General features: G+C 44.6%; 2 protein-coding genes across 9 annotated transcripts in view; one reads left to right on the top strand and one right to left on the bottom strand.

Annotated features, from left to right (window-relative positions):
• Positions 1-235: 235 nt before the first annotated feature.
• LOC108241759 (zinc finger MYM-type protein 4) overlaps positions 236-19,517 on the bottom strand; it is a 19,432-nt gene continuing 150 nt past the window's right edge. The window contains exons 1-29 of one of the 8 annotated variants that reach the window (XM_025008014.2): positions 19,168-19,482; positions 17,500-18,097; positions 16,845-16,891; positions 16,627-16,770; positions 15,356-15,419; positions 15,040-15,239; positions 14,069-14,193; positions 13,601-13,835; positions 13,289-13,501; positions 12,943-13,093; positions 12,737-12,852; positions 12,292-12,654; positions 12,057-12,207; positions 11,763-11,917; positions 11,236-11,410; positions 11,041-11,154; positions 10,822-10,865; positions 9,503-9,641; positions 5,021-5,148; positions 4,821-4,941; positions 4,506-4,748; positions 4,320-4,396; positions 3,316-3,475; positions 3,052-3,203; positions 2,854-2,968; positions 2,531-2,770; positions 2,323-2,434; positions 2,162-2,244; positions 236-1,255 (exon numbers count right to left, since the gene is read on the bottom strand). In XM_025008014.2, the coding sequence (XP_024863782.1) occupies positions 897-1,255; positions 2,162-2,244; positions 2,323-2,434; positions 2,531-2,770; positions 2,854-2,968; positions 3,052-3,203; positions 3,316-3,475; positions 4,320-4,396; positions 4,506-4,748; positions 4,821-4,941; positions 5,021-5,148; positions 9,503-9,641; positions 10,822-10,865; positions 11,041-11,154; positions 11,236-11,410; positions 11,763-11,917; positions 12,057-12,207; positions 12,292-12,654; positions 12,737-12,852; positions 12,943-13,093; positions 13,289-13,501; positions 13,601-13,835; positions 14,069-14,193; positions 15,040-15,239; positions 15,356-15,419; positions 16,627-16,770; positions 16,845-16,891; positions 17,500-18,097; positions 19,168-19,206 (4,863 nt within the window). In that variant the 5' untranslated portion in view covers positions 19,207-19,482 and the 3' untranslated portion in view covers positions 236-896. Of the gene's footprint in view, positions 1,256-2,161; positions 2,245-2,322; positions 2,435-2,530; positions 2,771-2,853; positions 2,969-3,051; positions 3,204-3,315; positions 3,476-4,319; positions 4,397-4,505; positions 4,749-4,820; positions 4,942-5,020; positions 5,149-9,502; positions 9,642-10,821; positions 10,866-11,040; positions 11,155-11,235; positions 11,411-11,762; positions 11,918-12,056; positions 12,208-12,291; positions 12,655-12,736; positions 12,853-12,942; positions 13,094-13,288; positions 13,505-13,600; positions 13,836-14,068; positions 14,194-15,039; positions 15,240-15,355; positions 15,420-15,861; positions 15,941-16,620; positions 16,771-16,844; positions 16,892-17,499; positions 18,098-19,167; positions 19,483-19,517 lie in introns of those variants that run through there. The other 7 variants (XM_025008013.2, XM_025008015.2, XM_037977840.1 and 4 more) reach the window with 7 other exon arrangements.
• adprs (ADP-ribosylserine hydrolase) overlaps positions 16,795-19,517 on the top strand; it is a 7,191-nt gene continuing 4,468 nt past the window's right edge. The window contains exon 1 of the mRNA XM_017426102.2: positions 16,795-16,899. The gene's annotated coding sequence lies outside the window, so the exon portion shown is untranslated. The remainder of the gene's footprint in view (positions 16,900-19,517) is intronic.

Genomic DNA, 19,517 nt, shown 5'->3' with positions numbered 1-19,517 from the left:
AAGTCCAACCTTTCGTCAGCTCTGCAGTAAATTATTAATCTGTGGATTTATCAGACTCTGCAAAAGGAAACGTTTAAATATTTAAATCTTAGATAAAACTTCCTGTCGCATCTTCATTTACAGATTAAACTGAACAAAACCTGCGGGCCACACATTACAAAAACCCAACACCAAACAGATTTATTTAAGATAATATTTCTAACTAACGTGCAGAAAAATGATCTTAGAGGCTGAAAACCAAGATTTTTACACTTTAATGTTTTAAAACGATTACAGTCCTCAGGTGACGCTGCAGGTCCGTCCCACTTTCCTTTTTTATTTTTAAACACCTAATAGCGACACTAATTGTTTTATTTTGGGCCTTTTTTTGCAGAACAATCATCAGATAAGAGTAATTCATACGGAAGCAATTAAAAAGTGACATTAAAACAGAGTTTACACACCCTCTGCTGGAATACGAAACATTTTAGGGGGTAATAAAAACTTTTCTTGCGTCTGCTGCTGGAAAAGATTCTCCCAAATGCCTCAAAATGAAAAATAAAAACAAACACAAACGAAGAGAAAGCAGGAAATAAACAGACTGTAGTGGAGATTTAAAAAATATAAAATAAAAACATGAAATCTGAGGCACTGAGAGTTTCCGTGAAACAAGCTGAACTCAAAGTCACGACTGTTCAGGAAATCTGCTTCCATCCGGGGAAAAACATTAAGATTAAAAAATAAACCAAAAAAAAAAGTCACTAAACTCTGCAGAGAAGGTGCTGAAAGAAAGAAAGACGACATTTCATCAGTTTTCTCCAAAACATCAGGATCTAAATCTTTCTTTACGATGAACTTTCTGCTTTTAAACAGATTTTGTTTGTCTCGATGTTAAAAGTCTTTTTTCTGACGCTGATTTAACCCCAGAGCAGAACAGAAACAAAGAAAATGATCCGTTTTTTCCTTCCTGCTGTTTTGGAGAAGACTCCACGGTGACAGAGGCGTATCTGAAGGAAAATCCGGTGGATTTTTTTGTGCGTTCCGTGGCGAGACGACGCCTCCTGGAGGATCTGAACACAGCGGCAGCCTCGCGTCCGTTTCTGGCTACAGAGAGTCCCGTTCAGACGGCCGTCGTCACTCGTCGGTGTCAGCTGCAGCTGCGGCCGAGCCCCGGCGCCGCCCGGCTTCCTGCTGCACCTCCCTGACCGCCAGGATGCGTGTGAGCATGCTCTGCAGGGTGGCGGCGTCCAGCGGCTGGCAGGCGTACCAGTGGGGGCTGTGGGGACCAGAAACAATAAAACATCACCTTCTCGTCTGAGTCCACGCACAAACACGACGCTCCTGCAGCTTCTGAGCGACGACATTCTTTTATTTAACATTTTTAAGTCAGTTCAGAGTTCTTATAAGTAAAGAAACGTAACTTTTTCATGAAAACTTACATTTCTGTGACAGAAACAGTGCTAATTCACAATAAAAGCCCAACATTTACCCTCCTAAATGGTTTCAAATGCTTGTTGAAGTTCACAAACAGCCTCAACAATCTGCCTTATTTCTCACAGTTTCATCTCCTGCAACAATAATCATTTAATTACATTTAATTTCTGGACAACTCAGTGTTTTACAGCCCATTTTTGGTTTATTTCATCTTATTTTTTTGCCGCTTTCCTTTGCCTTTCGCCGCGAAGCAGCTGTGAATAAAAGCCGTCCTGCTCGGTTAAATTAAATACAAAACACAAGGATTACTTTATTTTTCCTGAGAGCCGAGAAAACGAACTGAAAAACAAAAAAACAACAACACAAAAAGAGCAGCAAATAATAATTTTGTAAATGTTATTGGATTTGATGATTTGTTTAATTTTAAATATAAAATAAAAAAGATGCCCTGCAGTTTGAAGCTTTAGTAAATCATCTCTTATCAAATCAGAATAAAACCATTTAAACAAGCTGGATTTTAGTTTAAAATCTTAAATTTTAAGCTGAACATCTTCAAAGAATCTTATATTCAGGTTAGGATTATTAATTTAGCAAAATGTAAAATATTTTGTCTTGAATTATTTTTAAAAATAGCAGAACAAAGTCAGGAGGCATCAAATATCATATATTTCTAACTTTTTAAGCCTCCCACATGACTCCAGAGACACTAAAATGATTTCTGTCTTTTGCTCCGGAATCGACCTCTGACCTCTGACCTCTGACCTGTTGGTGTGGACGTTCCTCTCAGGTTGGAGGTAGAACCCGTTGGTTCGTTTCTTTGCAGATTCTGGGCTGTTGGACAGAAAAAGAGAAGATACTTTTATTGTCTCTTTGTTTGTTTGTTTTGTTTGTTTGTGGGAGGAGTCTTACCATCTGGAGAGGTAGAACTCGTAGAGCCGGACCGGACACTGCAGCGGGTTGGACCCGTTCTCCATCAGCTCCAGGTCGGCGCCGGTTTCTGCCGGACGTTTCCTGAACCGCTCTGAAGGGAATATTAAAATAAATAATATTAACACCGAAGGTCTCAGAGCGGCTTCTTTATCTGTAGAAATTAAAGACAAACGCTTCGGTTTTCTACCCGGCTGCTCGGAGCCTCTCTGGTAGTGAAGGCAGGCCACCTTCCCGCCTCGGCTACAGGCTTTGGAGCTGGACGCCAAGTTGGAGAAGGTCAGGCGCCGGTGCTGCTCCAGCGTCGTCAGGCGGAAGTTCTTGGTGCAGAAGAAGAGCAGAGTGTTGAGGAGCACGATGGGCGAGTAGGCGCCCAGCTGCTTGCACTCCCACAGGTAGGACTCCTCAACCCGGGAGGGGACCACGCCGCCTGCGGGGGGGGGAAGAAAGACCCGAAGCGTTTGAAATCGCGTCGGATTCAAGGAGAACTAAACGGAGGTGGGGTGACGGTACCGCTCGGCAGCAGCTTGGGCTTCCAGAGTCGAAGCATCCCGCTGATCTCGCCGGCGAACTGACTGTACAGCTCGTCTGTGAAGATGTTTTCTATCCGGCCCTTCTCGAACAGATACTGGAGGAAAGAAAAGAAGGAGACCGGGTCGTTACACTCCGAGGAGCAGGAAGGTCGGCGTGACGCAGAACGACTCGCTGCACCTCCTGGATCCCCAGGCAGAGGTAGAAGATGCTGTCGGGGCTGTAGGCGTCTCCGTTGGGCCGCCGGACTTCTCTGACGAAGCGAGACAGAGCGACGCTCAGCTCGGCCGAGTCGCACTGAAGGATGTCTTCTTTAACGGCGAGCCGCCCAGCTGCGGGAGGGGGAGGAGGAGGAGGAAGAGGAGGAGGGGGAGAGAGAGTGTAAACACACACAGCTGATGCTCAGCGGACAGAAAACAAAGCAGGAAGCAGGTTTCGGCTCACATTCTCGCGTCCGTTTGCTGCACTGCTGGACCCAGGCGGTCCAGGCTTTGACCCCGTACAGGTGGTTCAGTTTGGGGGCAGGGGCAGGGGTGGTGGAGGCGGCAGTGGCGGCTGGAGGCCCTAGAACTCTGCAGTCGGTGGAAATGGTTCTCCTCCGACCCTGCAGGGGGCAGACACTCAGCTGAAACAGCTCAAAATGTGCAAACAATTTAGTCTAGATCACATTTTAGGTCTCCATTTTTCATGCTGCTGTACAAAATACTTCTTTTATCTCAATATGTGTGTTTATTTATTTTACATGAAGGTCTAACAGCCCTGAAGGAATGCATATCGCCCGCCGCCTCTCATGCTACAAACTCAAACTACAACGAGAAGAGACGGATGTGAAGCTCCTTAAAAACAACACCGTGCTGTACGCCAGCAGATAAAAACGATAAAGTAAAATAAAACACAAAGCATCAAAGCAATAAAACAGCTAAAACGATAAAACTCAAAGAGACGATTTGAGAACCTCAGACCTGAGGGAACGTGACGGGAACGTTCGGCCGGAGCGACTCGGACAGATACTAAAGAGGTGAGAGCGTCTAGGCGATTAACAACAAATGAAAGAACTTTAAAGTCGTGGTGATGACGCTAAAACCAGGGTGACGGGTTCCCGGCAGAAATCTGAACCAGCTGGAGCCGACGACCGTTCAGTCCGACATAAAGTGCTCTGATGTTCGGAATAAAAGGACGGATTATGATCTCAAAGTGACAGAAATGGATCGTTTTAAATGTTAAACGATAAAAGCTGAAGGTCCCCGTCCAGCTTCACGCCCAGGTTTGATGCGTTCAAGGACCCAAACAGCTCATCTCATGTAACACTGTCAGATCTGTCAGATCTCAGAGAATGAGCTGAGGACGACTCCCGGCTCTTAGTCAGAGCCATTTCTGTGCTTGGCAGCCATCTTGAATTTGTCTAAATGAAGGAGGTGGGCTGAACGTGAGTCTGAAACGTCTCGTACCCGTTTGCGGCTGTAGGAACGATCTCTGGGCCTCTTCATGCCTCGCTTCTGAACAGCCGCCTTCGGATCCAACGACTCTGCAGAGACAAAGAGGGTTCTCCTGTGTTCTTGCGTTCCGTCGAGTCCTTCTCGATTTCTCGGTCTACTCGGAACCAAACACGCGAATGAAAGCTGGATTCTGCTCACCAAGAGGGAAGTCGGCCTCCAGGTCCATCAGAGGGGAGGGTGGCGGCTGCTCGGAGGTGCTGGCGGGAGGATCGGTTCCGGTTTCACTCGTCTCGGGTCGGTGCTCAGTCTGAGGATTGGCCGACTCGGTGCTCTCCGAATGTCCAGCCTGAGGAAGGTCGGCTGCTTCGCGAGCCTCCTCATCCTCACAGGCTGAGGGAGGGGCGAGCTCAAGCTTTGGGTCTTCGGCAGAACCGTTCAGATCTGCAGCAGGAACACATTTAATGTCACACCGAAGTGGATCACAGACACAATGAGAATTTTCAAAGCTTTCACCTTCTGTAGACACAGATTTATCTTCCTGTTTTTTTTCCTCGGCAGCAGGCGCCTCCAACTGGACCGCCTCGTCCTTCACGTCTTTCGGAGGCGGCGGCGGCACGACCATCGGCACCGGAACCTGGAGAACAGAAGTGACTCGACACGACGACTCCAACACGTTTAGAAACAAGGTTGAGCGCGACGGGGGCAGGACTTACGGGCACGGGTATCACCATGGGAACAGGCGTGTGCTGGGAGTACATGTTCATGGGCACTGGGATGAAGACAGGAACTGGTACCGGAACCGGAACCATAACCATCTTCACCTTTTCCTCCTTGGCTGTGGCTGAAATTAGAGTTAAATTATTACATTTAAAGCTTATATTTCAATAAATAATAAAGGAAATGAACATTTTACTGAAGACTGAATGATTTAAATGGTTTTTTGTTGATCTTATAATAAACTAATTAAAGTTAGCACCTTTGAACTTGTTTTTATTTAAAGTAACTGAATCAAGAAGACTGGTGGGAAACGTTTTAGCAAAATATCTCATGAACCTCTGCTCAGATTTTAATGAAACTCCCAGAAAGTGATCATTGGACATTCCTCTACAACATTAACAATTGGATCAACACAATTCAAGATGGCCGCCACGGCTAAGCGACCTTAGCTAACACAAAGATGGCTATAATTCAATTCAGTTTTACCGATACGGAGCTAAAGTTTGGTGTGGTAGTAGCTGAGAGTCGTCTTCTAACGTATCACACAAGAACTGATTTTAAATAAAATATATTGTTATTTGGATGGATTTTAATGAAACTTTCAGGAAATGATCACAGGGTGTCCGTCTACGACTCTTGCACTTTTGGAGACATCTTAATTCAAGATGGCCGCCACAGATAACCAACCTAAGGACACACAGAAATGGCTATAACTCGTTAAGTTTTACAGATATTGAGCTAAAATTTGGGGTGGCAGCAACTGATTGCATGAGATTGTCCTCAACAACCAAATAAAATGTTTAATAATACATTTATTAACTCTGGCATTAAAAGTGGCATGCCTTCAAGAAAAGCCAGGCCGTAGTTATAAAATTTTTAAAAATTCCTTCTAAAGTTTTCCATTAACCACTGGCATGTAGGTGCAACCTTTGGCCAGCAGATGTCGCCATTTCTCCAGATTTAAACTTTCAGTTTTATTCCCCCTCCCTGAGCAATCCTGTCACCTTCAAAAAATGTTTTGTTCCTACAGAAAAGTTATTTTTATGTCTTAAAAGTACAGTAAAGCTAAGCAGGACTGTGCTGAAACAGTGATGGATCATTTAGAGTCAGATTATTTAAAAAAATAAACATTCAAACTCATTTTTTTCTCAAACGCAGTTTATTAAGAAGTCAACGAAAACAAAAACAAATACAGAAAATTAATTGTGCACAGAGAGAAAAAAAAAAACAACAAAAAACTTTAGAGTTGTTTAAACAACAAACTGGATTTATCAACTCTTGGAGAACCTTGATCCACGAGGACCTTCTTGTAATCTGCACGTTTGTAAAAAAAAAACCTAAATCAGAGAACAAGTGTTCCTGTGACTCGGGCAGCTTAGATGTTCAAAACTCTGCAGGTTTCAGGTGAAAATAAAAGGTTATAAAGACGCCGTGCAGATGGTGTTTGAAAGGTGCTCGTTTTAACTCTGCAGCGTTCATTTCCTCCACAAAGTTCTGCACACATAGAGAACACGATGAGAGTCACAGCCACGCTCTGACTTACTGAACAAATTAGTGTTTTATAAAGTTTTTCTATGAAAGAGCACCAACCTGACACTGGAACGTTTCCATCAAAGCAAACATTTTCTGTCACAGAGCGGTTTGGAAACGTGTTTGTGTGCAGCACGGGGACGCAGACGCACCAGAAAGCAGGACGTGTACGAGTGTTTCAGCATCAGGTGGACGACTTGTGTCGCCTTCGTTGACATCTTTATGCCACCTGACGCGTTTATCCTCCAGATTATGTTTTTATTAGACATCACGGTTTGCTTCGAGAGGTGAGGAAGCACCTGAAGTATCCCAGTACAATCACAGAGCGAGGAACGCAGATCTGTTCCTGCAGAGATGACTGCACACTCTAATACGTTATTAAAAAAAAACATTTTGTTGAGTTTAAAGCTTTTCTGTAGGTAAACCGCGACTCATTCCACTCTAAACTTACTGAAACATCGAGACGAACTGCTTTTGTTTTTGCTGCAGATGCGTCGAAAGATGATGGAGACCAGCGTTGAGCGGCTTTTATCTCCAGGTGTTTACATCTGGATCGGACACACAGCTTCAACCAGGAGCTTTGAAGAAAAATCCCCAAACAGGCGAATCAACAGGCAGCCTGAGGACCACACACGGCCATTTTTATTTATCTGGCCCCCGCAACAAAGCTGCCAGAATCACAAACTGACTCATCTGAATTATACATTTCAGAGCTTTAAGTTAGGTTCGCAGACGTCTGCCTCGATCACAACAACAAAAGAGTGGGTGAACACCTGTGAAGGCATCAAGATGTCACTTTAAAAGCCAAAATATTCAAAAACAGATTTAGAAGTTAGACTGTTTGAAAGCAAGTGGACTAAAAGGTTTGGTTTTTCCTCAGTTTGACAACAACAAGCAGCTTTTACTGAACGACCTTCAGCTGTTGCAGCGTCGGGTTTTAGCTCATTATCTGTAAAACTGACTCTGGGTTATACATCCATTTGATGTTTGTTGTGGCAGCCATCTTGAGTTGGATCGACAAATAATTACTCGGTCATGAGCAGAAACTTCCACTTGTATCTCTAGTCAATAAGCTGTGCATCCGATCCGGATGGAAACCCCTCTGTCGTCTCACCTTTTCATGTCAAACCCAAACGTTTCAGCGGTTTCTGAGCCTGAAATACAGACGGTAGTGTTGGGCTGAGCGTAAACATTTTAACGTCCTGGTTTTTATAATCCGGCGTCATGTCTTCTGGAAGGCAGCGGATCAGGAAGCTGTGGAGAGAAAAACCGGGTGACAAACTCGACCCTTAAAAAGGAGTCAGTAAAACTTCCAACGAATCGTGTCGGGGGAACTTTATTTTTTAAAAAAAAGTTAAATAAAATGATTTTCTGCTACTGAGGAGGCTCACCTTCTGCTTCCTGTCCAGGAGACGCTTCGTAGGCGAGCTGCGTGTGATAGAGTTCGAAACATGGCACCGGACAGAGGCTGGGCTCCTCCGAACACGTCTTACAGTAAAACGGCGTCTGCCTCTTCGTCACCCCGCAGTCCGTTTCAGACTCCCCCTTCTCCTCCTCCTCCTCCTCCTCTTCCTTCTTCCTCTTCGGCTCGCCGACCGTCCTCTCTTCTTCCAGCCGCCGCCTCTTGCGTTGCGAGCACACCTGGCAGCTGGAGTCGCTCTCCCTCCGGCCCAGGAAGTGGCGCCCGGTTAGGCGTGCCGGCAGGTCACTACACGGCGGGGGTTTCATCGACCGCGGCGAAAACGAGGGTGGATGGTCGGACTGCGAGGAGCTATCTAGCAGAGCTGGTGCAATCCTTAAAGCAACTAATCGTGAGCAACAAATTAGAAATAAAAATCAAACAATGTGCGATAAACTCCTGAAGGAAACCTGTCGGAATGTGTCATTAAAGGGATAGTTCTACTTTCTTTGTTTTTATTTAAGGAGTCAGTATCTTACCTGCAGTAAAATTAGGTCAGAGCGATCTCAGAGCAAATTTGCTCGATCTAAAGCAGCAAAAACGCAAAACTTTCCCTGTAGTTTTAGCTTTAAGGTCAATATTTATGTTTACACCTCGTCCTCATTGCTTTTACACGTGACAGACGTTCATCATCACCCGCCGCCAACAGGAAAACATGTTCGTGTGCCTGTCATCAAAACGATTTTAATGAAACGTTCAGGAAATGATTGTTAGTGTAGTGTAGAGTCAACTTGGTTCAAGATGGATGAAAATGAATAAAATTGTCAATTTTACAGCAGCTGAGAGTCTTTTACAGTGACTGCTGGCTGCTGCAGGTAAGATACTGACTGCTAATAACTACAGAAAACAATTATCCCTTAAATGTTTCCTGCTTTTTGTATAAACATCCTGGCAGAAACTAAAACATTTTATGTTTAATCGGTGTGTGAAGACGCTGAGGTGAGTTAAAATAAAGCAGTGATGGAAGCAGATAAATTAAAATCACTTTTCTACGTTTAGACAGTCGACCTTATACTTCTGACATTAATGATGTTTTTAGGACTACCACAATGTCGTCACAATGTTTGTTTTCTGCCAATAAATACACATTAGGCTAACAAAAAGGCAGTAACAGAGCAGTAGTGAATCATTGATGTGTTTGTTTGGGCTAATTATTTTAGATTCCTCTGAACAGATGATCTGAAGCAGAAATAACCACATATTTGTTTCTTTACGGGACCGCAGATCTTCATTCAAGTCAAGACTGTTGCTGCAAAGGTTTTGGAAAAACTCCCAGAATTCAGGAATTGTCTCAGTCAGCAGGTAGGATTTCGTCTGAAAGGGGCGGCGTTGTCTCACCTCGTTTGTGCCACAGAAAAAAAGAATTTAAGCTGAGCGACAGCCTCAATGTTTTTAGAGCTCAAATCGGCTAATAAGCATTAAAAGTTGTGGCAGTAAAGACAAAACAAAGACCCTGTTTACACTCAAACCGAGCGATCCAAGCAGCTACCTTCTGATTCGGAGGAAGGCGAGGGCAGCTGGCACATGACTTCCTGGTCCGCGGTGAAGGGTCGGCACAGAACGGACTTGTTCTTCATCTGACGGTGGCGGGGCGCGGGAACACGCATGGCATCGGTCTGAGTGCTGGCCTGGCCAAAGAGACACAAATACGTAAATATCCAAACAAAAATATGACTTTACTTCAGAGGAAATGTTTCACGGAGAACCATTTTGAGCTGTGAACGGCCAGGAGACGCTTCTTTCTGACCGAGGCTGATTTTATTATTTATGCTCTGATGGGTAAAATCTCAGCACTGAAAACAGATGATTTCTTCTTTTAAAGACCGGCTGCTCCAAAGAACACAAATAATAAAAGAAAAGGTGATATTTGTGTAATAAAACTAGAAAACGTCTGAAGACATGAAGGGCGAAGCAGCAGCTGACCAAATATCCCAAAATCAACAACAAAAAAAAAATCTACATTTTAATGTTTTATAAAAACCATAGAAGCGAGAAATAACAGAAACGTTAAAGCTGCTGCCATTGGCTCATTAGGGTCACCATAGTAACTTCTCACTGTCTCTCACTCCCTGACAGCAAACTTTAAAGAGAGGCAGACAGGAACGGACTCGTCTCAGATAAACAGCAGCCGGGGGGAAACGATAAGTCGTATCCTGCAGATTCTTGAACCGTGAGCGTTGGAACGTGCCGCCGGTCACCCGTGTGAATTTTTGTGTTTCTGCAGCGTTTTATGTGGGAATTACGACAAGGTAAAGGTGCTGCTTTAAAGAGAAAATTTAACTGGAACCGTTGTGTTATTCTGAGGGAATCTGAAAGAAAACTAAGTCCTACAGCCGTGAGACACACACCGGGTGACAGAAGACAAAAATCCCTACGTTTTGATGGATAATTTTTAGCAAAACATTTGTGGAAATAAAAGGAGCTCATAAGTTGGTGTGATACGTCATCTGTTAGCTGAACATTTGAGGGAAAAATCTCCAAAAATCATAAATCTTAAACTGCAGTTGTGTATAAATCGTAAAAGATCTCCAGATGTGTAAAGTCCAACTTTCTGCGACCCGTTTAAACATTGAATGATGTTTCTATAGTGAAGTCCGTCTGATTTATAATGTTACATCCAAAAAAAGGGCTGAATTTTCTCGTGTGTTTGGCTAAAATCCCACTGATCTCCATTGTTTTTTTTAACTGAATCGTAATAAAGCACCCTCATTTAAAGACAGCTTAAAAGGAATATTTGTAAGGATCTACCATATACAAACAGGATTAGGACAGTATAAAAATGGGGGTCAAACAGGTACAGAAACATACATGATCAAGATTCTTGCCGTCTACGTTTGAAGTTGGAAGAGCTCCTAAAAAAAAAGAAAAGAATAAAAACATGTGAGAAATGCATCATAAACTGAAAAGAACATGACAATCACAGCTGACTGAATTCATTTTAGCTGTACAGGTAAGATGGCAAGAAGCGAGCCTTTTTTGAAAACACTTTTCTGAACCCAGAGCTAACGGGACGCTAACGGGACTAACCGGTCAGAGCGGTGTCTGCCGAGACGCTGGGCTGAGCAGCAGAACCATTGGCTAAAGAAACGACGTCGGCGATGACGGGATTCATCTTCGACGAGTGGTGGGGCTGCGTCGGAGCTGGACGAAGAGTGAACCAACGTCAAACTCCAGCCCGGCTTTGTGGAATTATCATGCTAAACTTCAACAGTGAGCGTTTACCGCAGGGGGTCTGTGGGGTCCCGGTGCCGTTGCTGCTCGCGTGTTGGCTCGTCTCGAAATTCACGTAGCAGTACTGCAGCAGGCAGGGCATGTCGCAGAAGTTACGCACTGAACCCAAACACTGCAGCTTCTCGCTCATGTAGCCCTGCTTCCTGCAGCTGTTGCACCGACCCATCTGTACCAGACAGGAAAAAAAAGACAATTGGTAGCAACGACTCTAACTTTCCTTATTATGTTATTAATAACAGCCCTGAGACATAAGCAGATACAGTAAGGTGCTCCTCAAGGTTGTATGTTCAGTCCTTTACAAATTTTTATTTATGTTGTTTCTGTTTAAAAGACCTCTCTTCACTATTTTAGAACACACATGGTCCAAATTACAAATATAAATGTGTAAATTGGTCTTGTGAACTAGTAGTATTACTCTGATAAGCCACGCCCACCATTTGTTTTTTGAAATGCTAATAAATATGCTCATTCATCTGTGTGAAATGTAACTCAGTGCGGCGTGAAATCCTTCTGGTTACCCCGTAGTAGAGCACAGTGAACTGCGACATGCAGTGGGGTTTGCAGAACTCCTCCGTCTTGCCTCCGTAGTGGCTGAGTACCATCTTCTGGCCGAAGCCTGCACAGTACGTGCACAGACGGCAGGAGCGGTCTTGTTTAAAGAGCAGCTTACAGTCTGGAGCAAATAAAACCACTGTATTAGTTTATCTTTCCAAAAGGCACACTGTTGGAAGAAAACAAGCTTTAAAAATGTAGTTTCGGCTCCGTCATTCAGCTCTTTCACAGAAAATGAAACTTGTCCAGTTTAAACCTACTTTCGCTGCAGAAGAACAGGTCCTGCTGGTTGTAGTTGACCGTTTCTAAAAGCACCTTCTCCTGCTTGCAGGTCTCGCACACAGCCAGGATGTTTTTCTGGGTCCTGTACTGAACAGAACACGGTTTGCTGCAGAACACGGTGATGCGACCCTGTGGATTAAAAGAATTACAGATCAGAGCGACGACGGACAGACACAGCAACGTTTCGACGCCTGACGTCGATTTTTGATTTACCTGATGACTTAACAGCAGCGGCTTGGTGTTGAACTGTTTGCTGCACTGATGGCAGGTCACCGAAGGGGCGTCGCCGAGCCCGTCCTCCGAAGGTTTCTGGGGCTGGTCTGGGGGCGATCGGGCCTGGGCTTGTGCCGGGGTGGTTGGGGAGGACGTGGCCGAAGAGGGAGGCACTAGTGGGGGCACTGAGGTATGACTGGGATGGTGACCCGGGTATGGGACTGAAGACGGGAAGTCCTGAGGAACCGGAGGGACTGAGCTGGTTCCGGCTGAGGGTCCCGGCTTTGGAACGTCTTTCTTGGAAGGGTCCCTGAGAGAGGAGTTTCCGTTGGTCAGCTCGAGCTGAGAGGTGTAGTCAGACTTCTGCAAGACCAGGAAGAAACAAAAAAGGATTTAAAATCAAATATTCAGATAATTTAACTGGATTATTTGAAACGTGACGGACCCTGAATGTGGACACGCAGGTGTAGGAGCAGAAGTTTCTTATGGTGCCGTCCACCATGGCCAGATGATACTGAGGAACGGCTGAAACTTTGCACAAGGAGCAAGGGAACGGAGTACCTACGAAAACAGGAAACATTGAACTGAACCACCTTCAGGATGTGAGACGTGGGCCCGAACCTTCAGTTTGAACACTTTATCCTGTCGTACCAGTGAGGCTGTGTCGGGGCGGTCGGGTCTGCTCCACGCATTCAGACGAACAGTACAGCTGAACTTTGCCCTTCTGGTCTCGCTCCATGATGGTGGACGACACCATCAGGATCTTGTGACAGTTCGCGCACTCTGTCGACTTCCTGCAGGACTGCACAAATGGAGTTTTGCATATTTTGTATCCAATTAAAAAGTGCTAAATGAGTTTCACCAGAAATCAGGACAAAATGTGGTCTGATTGGAAAGGTTCTCAGGCCAACCACGACTCAAATATCTAATATCTTAGCTACTACCACACTAAAACTTACCTTAGTGTTGTTTAAATGTCATAATTCTCGTCCCGTACCTGTTTATAGGTGCCGACGCAGGTGGGGCTGCAGAAGTAGAGCTGAGATTTTTCGACCGTGAGCGTCTGACAGGAAGTTGAGCTGCTGTTACAGTAGAGTCCGCAGCCTTCGCAGCAGTTCATGGCCAGCTGGCGCATCTTACGCCACCTTAGAAAACAAGTATCGCTGCAGAGCCTGTACAGCTTTCCCTGATGGGTGACCTCGTGTTCGATCTGCTGTAGAAATAAAACACAAGGCAGAAAAAAAAGACAGGCCAGCTCATCAATCCAGTCGGAATTAAACCATTTCTCCAAACTATCCCTTTAACCTACCTTGTTGGTGGCCTTGCAGACGCTGCAGAAGAGTTTTTCGGGCTGATGCTCCACCGGTTTTTCAGGCGGCTTCTCGGGTTTCCTCTCCAGCCGTTTATCGGCCAGTTTGTCGGGAACCTTCTCCACTTGTTTCCTCTTGTGTCTGAACACAGACAGACAGAACTGGCCGCAGAAGTGCATGAACGTGTTGTTGTCGGCCGGGATTGTGATCATGTCTCTGGGCTGAAGGATCTCCCTGGAAGTAGAGGAACGTTAAAATGAATCACAACCGATAAAACCACGAGCTTTGATTTGGCATGTTAATCATCAGTTCTGTTTCCTCATTTCTTTTTTAGATACAAATGTCGTTTCCTCTCTACATTCCCCCAAAAAGTTTCCTTTTATTTCCCATTGTTTAAATGTTTGAGCCATTTGTCCTAGTTTAAACTTAGTATCGTACCTAAACCATTTCAGTAAAAGGAGGCGTACCTGTTGCACTGGAAGCAGGCTCGGGCCTTGCTGACGGCGGGAAGGTGTCCCGTCAGGCAGACCGTGGAGCAGAAGAGCTGCGTCGACCCTTTTCTCTGGAATGCTGTCTGACCTTTCAGCAGAACCTAGAACGCATCAAAAACGACATCAAGCATTATCCACACCCCAAAGGGTACATTTAAAATGAACATACTGAAAAAACATTACACTGTTCTGTGATTAAGAGCAAAAACTTGAGTCAGAAACTCAAAATACGCAATCCCATCACTTCTTTGGTCCTCATAGGCTTGAAAATAGAAGAAAAAAAATGCAACTTTTTGAGCTTCAAATAGATAAAAAGTCCAGCCTCTGCTTCTGTATCGCCAAATAACTTCAGGCTCAAATCATGCTGGATTCACTGTACTGTAAAAATTGGGAATTTTAAACGCTGCACCAAAAATTCCTTATTAAAAATTATTTTTGACTTCAGACAGTAATTATTAGGACTTGGATTGTGTCTATTATATTCCAATAAAGAAATACGACCTATTGTCGTTCTTGAAACCTTTGTCATTAAATGATTCATTATCAGAAGCCAAAATAGAGAAATTTCAGCAGCAATAATTGTTCAAAACGAGTTCAACAGGCTACAGTTTTTAAATGTTAACCACAAAAAACTCAGTTTATGGAGCCGGCAGGTGGAGAAGCTGAACAGTGAATTAACCGTCTGCCTCGTCTTTTGTATCTGTAGTTTGGTGTTTTTATGAAACTGGCCCAAAAAGGTGAATTATTAAAATCTACAACAGAAAACATTTGGAAACAAAACTCCACATTTCTGTCAGTTTTCTGAGTGCTAGTCTGAGCTCAGTTTGGTGTCAGCCGTCTTCAGATTAAAGTAATTTGTGTTTATTTATAAATCTATAAACACACAACGCAGAAATACCAGCTGTAAAGATGATAAATCTAAAGAAACGTGATAGAACGCTGATTACTTTTAAGCAGCCGCTGCAGCGAACGCTGCCAGGAACAGGGGGTGGCGGAGGTCGTAGTTGTGGTATCGCTGTCAGGGTGGGTATCGACGTTGGGACTGGAAGTGGCGGTCTGACAGAAAGGGGCGCCATGGCCTGCAGGAGCGCTCCCCGGCCCGGGATAAAAAAGGCCGTCGGCGTTGGAGCCGGGATGGCAGCTGGCACTTTAATTTCACAGAAATAATTCGGTAAAATTAGCTTCTTTCTTTCTTTAATCCACTTTTCCTCCTGTACAACAAACTGAAGCATTTAATCCAGAGAAAGATGAGCGGAAACTCACTGGCTGGAGACGTGAAGGGGTTTCCTCCTCCTACGGAGAAGACGGAGCTGATTCTCAGCTCCTCCTGAAGGAAAAAAACAAAAGAAATCAAACATTAAATCATAAGGAAAACTAAATAACAGTCATGTCTTCAACTTAAAGCCATAATAACTGCCAAAAAACATGACTTTTCAATGTTTTGGATGTTAATTTTATTGTATATGTGTCATCTGTGATAAAAATAACCATTAAATGCACATCCCTCATTACAAAAATCCTACTTAACTTTAATCGTTTGTTGCCAACAAAACAAATTGTTTACATTCGAACGTTAACGAGTTTGCGTCTCGGCGCGCGACGGATACGGAGACGATGAAATAATCCCCGGATGTGAACGGAGTCGGAGGGAGAACGGTGGAATCAGAGACAAGAGACGAGGTGTGTCGTAACGCACAAGGCAAGGGGAGGCAGCCAGATTGATGCAAAAAAAATGATATTTAATTAAGAAGCTGGAGGCGAAGACTTACAGAGGAACAAGGAACAAGGAACAGGGAGACGATCATGGGAGACCGACAGAACTCAACAGATGAGGACAATGAGAGCGGGGAGCTGAATATACTCAGATGAGAAAGGAGCTGATTACAGGTAACCGACTGCAGCTGGGGAAGGGAACGAGAGGAGCTTGATGAGGAAATGACTCGCAGCTGGGAAAGGGGCGGACCGATGAAACTAGGAGAGAACCTAAACAATGACAGAAATAAATACAAGGAAAACAGAGACAAAGAGTCCAAACAACACGGGATATGACAAGGTGACGCTCTTCTTCTTCTTCCTAAATGAAACGGCGACTGAAAGCTGCGAGGACGAGGGTCGTTTTGGGGGGAGGAACCCGAGTGGTACGGAGCGTTAAAGCTGAGATTGGATGAAATAAGTGCCGAGATATTCCAGCGAGATGATTGTTTAGGGAATTTTTGCTGTTTTCTACAAAAACCCCTGCTGAGTTTAGGCTACGTTAACCCCCGAAGAATCAATGTGGAAGAAAAAATTTTGACAGCTTTAAGCAGCTGAGGCACTTTTCTCTGCAATGCAAACAGCCTAAAATTGGATTCTTTCTCTTTCTTTTTTAGAGTTGTATCAGAAATGCTGATCAGAATTATCCAACAGGTCGGTATAAAACTGGAAACTCCAGTATGACGATAACGGCGCAGTGCGAGCAGCTTCAGCTGGAACCAATCACGGGTCTTTCATGAGGTGTACCATTTAAAACAAACCCTTCCTCTCCTCACACCAACCTGCTCCAGCTCCTCTTTAATCTGCCTGACAGAGCTCTGAGGCAGCAACGCCGCGTCGTAGCCCTCGTCAATCGGCTCATCTTTGATGTTCACAGCGGGACACGCCGGGGGATCGCTTTCCTCCACCGGAGCAGCTTCGGACGTCTGAAACAAAGCATCTGTGTGAACACCCGGCGAAGGCCAGAAGCGATTACCTTTCAGTCTGTTCAGAGCCTCACCTTGCCCTGCTGGCTGTCTTCAGCCTCCTCTGTCTGGTTCAGGACGTCTGATTTGGTGAGAAGAGAAGTTATTTCAGCTACAATGAGCTCTTTCTGCTCACACACAACTAACTAACTATAATAAGGCTGATGGAGACAAATTGGAGTACATGACCCAAATATTGTAAAAACTGAACTTTTTACCACCAACATCCAAAATTATCCTGCTTTTCTTTCATCAGAAACTTTATTTCTGTCAAGTGTTCATCAAACATACAAGCCATGGATCCATAAAGCAGAAAAGTTGGAAACAGTGAGTCTAGAAGGCCAAAAATAAAAAATTACGAGTTAATAAATTAATTTTTAAATCCCATTTCCTCATGTTATCCCTACTCCTAAATTTCAAGCGTCCTTTTGGCCCTAAAACAAAGGGTAGTGATTAAAGTATTTCCTTACAAAATGTTCACATTTATGAGTTTGTGATTACTCCCAACCCTTTATTAGAAGCATGTCCCTAAAAAATCTGTTTAAAGTGATCACTAAAAACAACTCAGACAGCCTCAACCCTGAAAATGAACACAAAAAGTGTAAACAACACCACAAAAATGACTAACTCGGTCGGTTTCACTGCTGAAGATACAAAAGTGTGAACTTTAAATGATCCACGCAGTTCTACCTCTGCTGTTGTCCGGTGTGTTGTCCTGTGAGGAGTGGGAGGTGTTGGCGGACTCCCTGCTCCCTTCTCTCTCCTGCTGCTCCTCCTCTAAGTCTCCAGGTTTGGGAGCAGAGCGACTGACCCGGGACGCACTATTCTCAGGTCCAAACTGGCTCGCTTTTGGGTTCGTTTTCCCCAAGTTGACGTCCTCCAGGGAGCCCATCGGCAGCGCAAAGTGCCAGTCTTCATCGTCCTCCTCCTCGGGTCCGTACGACGGAAGTCCATCCAGGGCGTCGTCAAATGCTGCCTCGCCACCTCCTCTCTCTATATTGAACGAGGAGGAGAGCTGGTCAGAAGATGAGGCGGCGAGGTGAGGAAAGCTCGTCTCTCCCATCCCCTCGTCCATCTTCTCCTCTCGCCTGCTGCAGCTGCTGTCTTCTTCTGTCAGTTTCTGCCCCGAGGTTTCGTCGAGTCCCTTTGCTTCGGTCTGACCGCCGCTCTTAGAGGAGGCGACGGAGCCCCTGGAGGAGTCGGCGAAGTCGCCCAGCCCCATCACTTCATCAAACATCCGTGACATCTGCTCCTCGTGCTGGACAGGAGAGAAAGATGAGCTAGAAATCTGTTTTAGGATGCAAAGTTGTGTCATTTACGTGCTATCAGATCATAAAAACACAAAATCTGCACCGTAATTCTCTCACACCATTATGAGTCCTTATTAAATTAGACAATTTAAAGGAAAAATCTGTGACTGAATGCCAGCTACTATGTGTGTTCCTTCGCCTACTGGATGAGCCGAAGAGACCGCATTTTGCCTTTGCATGGGGAAAACCCCTGGACTGAACTCTTCCAAACTGCAGCATTTGATATAGCTCAGGATAACCCTTTTTTAGGTTTTGATTCCATATTTTGCACCTTAAGTTGCCAGTCAGAACATGTTCAGATGTAAGCTTTTGTTTTAGAGGTTAATTTCTCATCTGTATTCAAATAATGTAAGCTCAAACACCTTGTTTATGCAAACAACTGAAAGCTTAGGGGTTTGCTGATTGCTCTGAGGGCACCCAGGCTTTCTGAATCGTGTTAGTTTTAAATGGATCCGGGCCTCGTCTGGTTCCTACAATTATGTTTAAGACGCGTCCCATTAAAACTCGATGTACAATTAAGCTATTTGTCACCCTGCGTCTGCTTATTTTTTAACCTGGTAAATATTAGGCAAACAAACAAAAATAAATCTGAGATTTAAACGACGCGTGTGCTGGGTGTTTTACGGAAGATAAATGCGGAAAAAAAGACCCACCCCCACACAAAACTAGAACAAAATCAGCTAATTTTATTGTTCCCAGCAGTTAGCGATGCTCGTGGAAGCCGCAGCTAGCTGCAACAAAAAAAGTTGAATTGTTGCGTTTATAACAGATTTTCAGGTGTATATACATAAGCAAGCAATGCATTCTGGTTTGTGCGTGTTTTTGCTTTTTTTTCCCTGTTTTTTTTAATGAAACGAGGAGATGTTAAACGAGCCAGCCGTGGCGGCGTGAAGCAAGCTACCAAAGCTAACTATGCTAGCTTAAAGGAGCAGCTGTCGACCGGAAGCGGACAACTGCGACCCAAAACGTGCAACTGGGTCGGTCCAGTTCGCGTCCGACTGCTGCTAAAGCGAGGTTATGTTCTCCATTCACGTTGTCGCTATCTTACCTTTAAACGTTTAAGTCTAAATTCCTCCGAGTCGGCCATGTTTTAATTATGCTGCAGTCGCCGCGCTCCCAGACGCCCACCTCCGGCGAGGGGTACAAAATTCGGTAGAACACCGGTGTCAAGCTACGATGCTGTACGGCCGACAAGTCGAGCCCCCCGCTCTAGCAGTGAAGCTCCGGCACATTTTTTTCAAAAAAAGAACAACAGTCTTTCAGAAGCACTGGCCTTCAGTTACCATCTCTGCATTATAAAGGACGTGGAGACAAGTTTACAAGCCCAAACTAAACTCCTGCACCCATTTATAAAAGCATTATAACAAGAGATTATTACACAAACTCCAAACCCCCCCC

Source organism: Kryptolebias marmoratus, linkage group LG10, assembly GCF_001649575.2.
Source record: "Kryptolebias marmoratus isolate JLee-2015 linkage group LG10, ASM164957v2, whole genome shotgun sequence".
Classification (NCBI taxonomy): domain Eukaryota; kingdom Metazoa; phylum Chordata; class Actinopteri; order Cyprinodontiformes; family Rivulidae; genus Kryptolebias; species Kryptolebias marmoratus.
The sequence above is the reverse complement of the archived record's forward strand: the minus strand, read 5'-3'. Positions and strand labels throughout refer to the sequence as shown.